Source organism: Chlorella variabilis (assembly GCF_000147415.1).
Source record: "Chlorella variabilis unplaced genomic scaffold CHLNCscaffold_16, whole genome shotgun sequence".
Taxonomy (NCBI): Eukaryota; Viridiplantae; Chlorophyta; class Trebouxiophyceae; order Chlorellales; family Chlorellaceae; genus Chlorella; species Chlorella variabilis.
In genome coordinates, this window is record NW_005435072.1 from 408,868 (window position 1) to 415,430 (window position 6,563).

The 6,563-nt window shown below is 65.8% G+C and overlaps 1 protein-coding gene across 1 annotated transcript in view; it reads left to right on the forward strand.

Annotated features, from left to right (window-relative positions):
- Positions 1-5,747: 5,747 nt before the first annotated feature.
- The window catches only part of CHLNCDRAFT_53545 (hypothetical protein), a gene marked incomplete at both ends in the record, with an annotated part of 3,455 nt that continues 2,639 nt past the window's right edge, over positions 5,748-6,563 (forward strand). The window contains 4 exons of the mRNA XM_005845688.1: positions 5,748-5,808; positions 5,992-6,011; positions 6,296-6,373; positions 6,449-6,506. Of these exons, the coding sequence (XP_005845750.1) occupies positions 5,748-5,808; positions 5,992-6,011; positions 6,296-6,373; positions 6,449-6,506 (217 nt within the window). The remainder of the gene's footprint in view (positions 5,809-5,991; positions 6,012-6,295; positions 6,374-6,448; positions 6,507-6,563) is intronic.

Genomic DNA, 6,563 nt, shown 5'->3' on the forward strand with positions numbered 1-6,563 from the left:
CAGAAGGACAGCAGCGCATGGTTCTCCACAATCTGTGGGCAGGCAGGCAGGCGGGCGGGCAGGTGCTGCTGCTGAGTAGCCAGGATGGGGGAGCGCTTTGCTTAGGCAGGCTCCCGGCATGCAGGTGGCCAGGCAGGCGACCAGCGGCAGGTATGGAGCCAGCCCACCTGCAGATCGAAGTCGCGCCAGCCCTGCAGGCAGCCAGCGATGCACATGCCAAGCGTCAGGTGCGGGCGCAGCCAAGCCCCTCCCCTGCCTTGTTCAATCACCGGCTGCCTGTCGTCCGCATGGGCCTGCTGATGCCAGCTTCCAACCAGCTGCCAGCCGCGTGCCCGCATGGCTCTACTCACTGCTGGCATCCACCCCTCAACAAAAATCAAAGCCTGGCCCTCACCTCATACCAGGAGAACTCATCCCACAGGACCAGCACCAGCCGCCCAGCAGCCACCAGCTCTCGGATGCGGGGCTGCGCTGCCAGCTCCACCTCATCCTTGGGCAGCACATACATGATGGTACCGGCCAAGCCCAGCGGCTGGTAATACTCGTCTAGCCAGGCCAGGATGGCGCCAGCGGTGCCGGCCTCGAGGGAGTAAAAGTAGGGAGTCGCGCGGTACACTGGCGGCGGCGGGCCGGTGCCGGCCCCAGCGCCGCCGCCGGCACCGGCTTCCGCCGGCGGGGCGGCCAGCGCCGCTTGCAGCTGGCGCTTGAGCGAGACGCGGCGGGGCCAGCCTTGCACCAGCAAGTCAAAATCGACGGCGGCGGTGGGGCCAAAGTCGAGGCTGACGATGCCCATTTCATAGGCCGGCCTGATTTCCTTTGCTCGTTTGTCCGAACACGCCTGCACGTCGCCGGCGGCGCCGCAGCCGGCCAGCAGGACGGGCACCTCGCGCTGCCAGCCGGCTGCAGAGCGGAGGATCAGGCGGAGGGACTTGATCTCGGGAATGTTCCTGGATGGAAAAAGAGGGAGAGAGGCAGGCGAGCAGAAGGGAGGTGAGCGCAGGGACCCATGCTGCCTGCTGCGACGGCTGGCTGTGAGCAGCACTGCACAGCCGGGTTTGAGCAGCAGGGCTGGCTGCCAGCGCACATGAAGGTGGTGAGGGTGGTGGTGTTCCAGTGCTGCGGCCAGGACGTGACCTCAAACGCCACAAAGCCGTTCATGCGCAGGTGGTGGCCGCCCCCCTCCACCTGCAGCCAGGGCGGGCACGCGCGCGTGTCCCGGGCACAACCATGCACGCTATGCGCTAGTCTGGTCTGCAACTCTGAGCAGGCGGGGCTCCCTGAGAGGGGTGCAGCCTCCCTGAGCTCACCGGCCATCTGAGGGCCTTCAGGTAGATGTGCAGCACGCCCGCCCGCTTGCACGAGCCCTTGGCAGGCGCCACCTTGTCAAACTCGCCGGGGATGGAGTAGCGGTGCACGCCGCTGTGCGCCGTGGGCAGGATGGCTGCCTGTGAAGGGGGCGCGGCAGCCAGCTGACGCGCTACCATCCCCCTGGAGCCGATGCCTGCCGTGATGGCCCAAGGACGCGCCAGCAGGAGCAGCGCCGACGCCGCAAAGAGGCGCAGCAGCAGCGCACCAATCCTGCGGGTAGCGGAGGGGGCGGGGATGGCAGTTGCCTGGTTGGTGGCTGGCCCCGGCCGCAGGTCACAGCCACCCGCCTCCACATCCCGGGACCATGAGCAGCATGGGCTCGCACCTGCTCCTTGTGCACCCTGGGGATGCAGCAGCGCTAGTCATGGAGTGCAGTGCAGCCGTCTGGAGCCCGCTGGAGGGCAGCGTACTTCAGCACTCGGCACGGCGGCTGTGCATGCGCGAGCAGCTGCCACGGAGCGCGGCACCCCCCTGCATGCAAGCGAGGCGACGCAGAGCAGCAGTCCTCTGGTCAGGGAGCCGGGCCATAGGGGATCAGGCCGCCATAGGCACAGAGCGAGGGGAGCGGGCCGGCCAAGCCAGGCACGCGAGAGCGGCGAGAGGGCCGCCGCCGCCAATGCTGCGCCGCCCCAAGGAGAACGCAACGATCCTGCCGCTTTCTCAGAATGCCGCGCAATACACAATCGTCGAGAGCAGGCGCTGACGCCCGCCTCTTTTCAACCAGAAAACGCTCAAGGGTGAGCACCATGGTGTGGTGGTCAACTAGCCAGCCTGTAGCGTCTGTGGCACGCTGAACGCGGCAAATCGCTCACTCGCCTAGAATTCACGACGCGCCAAGCATCTGGCGCGAGCAACGTCGGGTGCCCGCCGTGGCGATCGCGCGAAAATCCCACAAGACTGGACCGGACTGAGGACGTAACACCATGAACGCAGTGGTAACGGCGACATGTAGCCCATGCCGACCATTTACCGGACATGTGCCAACAAAAGTGTGTGCGGCGGAGCTGACGTGTCGGCGCCTGCTGCCCTTCTGCTGCCTGGGCCAGCAATGTTCAGTTCCTCTCAATGCACGTTCACAGGCCTGAAGAGGTGCAGTCTTGCATAAATAGACGGGGTAAAAGAAGACAAACAACCGCAGTGCTGCAAAATTGTGGCAGTTGTAATGAAAACGGTACACGTCCGCTACGGGCCGGCATCAAGTGCCAGCCACGGCAGGCGCATCTCGGAGGTGCTATTGGCGTCAGGTCCTGGGTGAAAGCGCGTCCTCCGCGCCACCAACATGTTAGGAATGTGGGCTAGGAACGCGCACTCCTCGCCCACCCGGGAGCACAGCTGGCGGGTGCCGCAGGCCGACTCCAGCTTGCCGCTGGCGGAGCCGTCGACAACGGTGGTAGTGCCGGTGCAGATGCTGGTGTAGTGCACAAACACGGTGGCAACCGAAGCGGGGTGCGCCATCACTTTAGGAAGGACAAGCGGCGGGCCTGCATAGCGGTACTTGGGCAGCGGGTTGGGGCCCGTCACATTCCTCCACCAGCTCGGCTCGTCGGGGGCGGGCTCGCTGTCCGCCTGCTGCCTGATGGGGAACACATCTCGGCGGAACAGCAGCATGCACTCTTGGCGCATGCCCGGGGCGGCCATGCAGCCGCCGGGGGCCAGCATGGACGGCAGCGTGTCCCCTGGCACCGCCGGCACGATCAGCTCATCCACGTCCGCCACCAGCACCCGCACGTTGCGCCCCCAGAAGGACAGCAGCGCATGGTTCTCCACAATCTGTGGGCAGGCGGGCAGGCAGGCAGGCAGGTGGCGTGTCAGCCAGGAGTGCACGGCAAGCAGGCAGGCAGCCCAAAAGCGTGGGCTGGAGGCATGTGCGGCGCGTGCAACTAGGACTCACAGGCTCATCAAAATATCTCCAGCCCTGCAGCAGCCAAACTGGCCAGCACTCAAGCCAGAACAAGCCACAAAAACGGGCATCTTTCTTAAGACCACCACCACCAGCATCAAGCGACAGCACTCTTGTGCACGTACCTTGAAGGGTGCAAAATCGTCCCACAGCACAAGGGTCAGCCGCCCAGCAGCCACCAGCTCTCGAATGCGGGGCTGCGCTGCCAGCTCCACCTCATCCTTGGGCAGCACATACATGACGGTGCCGGCCAGCCCCAGCGGGCGGTGGTAGTCATCTTGCCAAGCCAGGATGCGGGCTGCCACGCTGGCGCGCACGTTGAAGAGGCAGGGCAGGGCGCGGTAGACTGCTGGGGGCTGCGCGCCCGCAACGGCGCCGGTGCCAGCTTCCGCCGGCGGGCCGGCCAGCGCCGCTTGCAGCTGGCGCTTGATCGAGACGCGGCGGGGCCAGCCTTGCACCATCAGAAAGAAGTCGACGGCGGCAGCGGGTCCCAGGTCAATGCTGAACTCAGACAGGTGATAGTACAGGTTGGTCTTCCGGGCCTCCCGCTCCAGGCAGGCTTGCATGTCGAAGCCCGGGCCGCCCTCCACCCGCTCGCACTCGCCATTGGTGTGCACCACCTGAACCTCGCGCTGCCAGCCCTGGGACGAGTGGAGGAGCAGGTGCAGCTTGGATGCCACCTCTGGAACGTTTTTGAAGATTGAGGACACATGGGGGCGCCACGTCGCCGGCTGCGCGTTAAACTCAAACGCCACAAAGCCCTTCATGCGCAGGTGGTGGCTGCCATCCTCCATCTGCGGTGTTGGTAGGAGGAATTAGCAGCGGCGTTGAGGTCTCTGGCCGCTGGTGCGTGCACGCATGCATTGACGCAAGGCGGAAAGACAAGGCAGCACCAGGGAAGCCAGGCGCACTGGACAGCAAGCTCACCGGCCATCTGAGAGCCTTCAGATAGATGTGCAGGGTGCCCGCCCGCTTGCCTGTGCCGCTAGCAGGCGGCACCTTGTCGAACTCGCCAGGGATGGAGTAGCGGTGCACGCCGCCATGAGCTGTGGGTTGGACGATAGGAGGACCGTCAGGCGAGTGCCGGACTGCCGCACCCCCATTTGTGCTGCTGCTGCCGCAGAAGTCCCACAGCGGCGCCCAAACGAACAGCGCGGTTGATATGGCCAGCGGGAGCAGCACCAGAGGCCTGCGGGAAGGATGAAGTGGGGCACCATACAACTTGTGTGCCCTTCCTCGCTGCCTGGCAGGCTCGTGGCGTCAAGCATGAGCTGGCCCGGCAAGGCTTGAGCAACCGGCAGGCAGTACGGGTGGCCGCCAAAGGCAGGCCCAGCTCCAAGCTGACCTGCCAATGCCGGCACGCTGGGCTGCCGCCCTGCTCCTGTCGGTTGTCTGGAATCGCATCTGCGCCGGGCCTTGGGGTCGCCCCTCCACGACAGAGGTCCCCGCTCAAGCCGCAGCGTAGGCGGCAGGCTGCCGCTAGAGGCGGCCGTCCCGCTGCAGCCGCGAACACGCGCTGCTGCATGCAGCGTTCATCCCTTTGGCCTGACAGCAGCGAATGCCGCTGCTACAGGCGCCTAAACAGGCTCCCAAAAACTTGCGAGGTGAGCGGTGTGAGGGCGGCGGGGGAGCGGGGCGGCTGCGCCAACGAGTGTAATCGCTACGCACAAAGCTGCACGACAGGCGATCGGCCAGGCCACTACTAAAGCATGGCGGCGCCAACTCAGCGCCACCGGGGCGAAATGCAGCCTGTTACATCCTGCCATCTTTCGGTGAGTATAGCACCTGAACGCAATGATTTTTTCAAAACATGGCGCCCAACAGTTACCGGCGGGGCATTGGAGGCGAGTGGTGCGTGCTGCCAGCAGATGGTGCCGCACCAGGAGGCGACGTGTGCTGTTGCATGCATCTGCCGGCAATGCCGCTGGGCCGGCGCTCCCAGTCCGTAGCTGGCATCACTATATGTGCGGTGGGGATGCACATCACCAGGTCGCAGATCCCAAATCTGGGTGCGCCTCCGCTCAACGGGCAGGCAGCACCTGTTCAGCAGGTCGGGTCACCGGCGGGCACCGGCCGGGCGCACCACCAGCTGCTGCCACAGTAAGTGGGGCTACAGATGTGCGCTCCTCGCTAATCATGCTTAAGGTTGCGCGGAACGTTGCGGGCGAGCTCAGGTCGGCCCTGGCTGCCGTGGCGGCAGCGCCGGCAACGTCGGTTGGCCGGCAGTTGGCACAGTGCGGCGCAATAGCCCCTTACCCATTTCGCTCTTCCAGTCCATCAGTGATCTGTCGGTTTCCCTTTTACTCGGAATGGCGGGCTGACCCACGAGTTGCTTTCCAAGCGCAAAAGGTGGGCGAGGACGCAAATTGCGCAGTCCGCCGAATCTCCACCTCGCCTTGTTTGCGTCTACTACTCCCCTTGTACCGATCAGCCCAGCTGTGGTCGCGAGGCGCTGTCCCTGGGTGGCATTCACATCGACATGTCGCGCCCCACTTTCACGCTGCTCGGCCTGGCGCTGGCCCTGGCTGTAGCGGGGACCGGTGAGCGTGACTCAATAGCCCAATTGCTTGCCAGCACATGCTATCCGCCGGGCTTGGCCGCCCTCCCCGTCGCCGCCGCCGTGTCGCTTGCGGTCAGCCCAATCAGCAAGGCGCCTGGCTCCTCCTGTACATGCCCACGCAAAACCTCTTGACTTCTTATCTCTCGCCCTACCTTGCATGCAGGCACCAGTGCAGTAGCCTTGGTGAGTGCTAGCTGCGTGCATGCAGCATGCCGTTGTGGTGTGGTTGCTCCCACACGCTTCACCGGCACGGAGGCTGGGGGCCGCTCTGCCTCGGCACCAGCCCCAGCAGCAGCAGCAGAAAGCGCCACAGCAGATCACGGCCGCAAGCCTACACGTATCATACCACACCTGCCAGCTTAGTGGCGCCTCGCATCAGAGGCCTGGCATGCGCACGCTCGTCCACGACCCTGGCGCCCGCCCGCCTCCCACCAGCCCTAACGCCTGTCGCCACCGCGCCCCTGCAGGCACCCTCCCCCGCGCCCTTTGGCTGCGGCAGCTACGGCGGAGACCTGGGCGGAGGCTACTACGGCGCGGCGGCTACGGTTCAGGCTGCAACCTCTCGCCGCCGCCCCCCAGCCCCGCCTCGCCGCCCCAGGTCTCCGCCGTAGCTGCCGCAGCCAAAGGGCGCGGGGGAGGGTGCCTGCAGGGGCGCGGTGGCGACAGGCGTTAGGGCTGGTGGGAGGCGGGCGGGCGCCAGGGTCGTGGACGAGCGTGCGCATGCCAGGCCTCCGA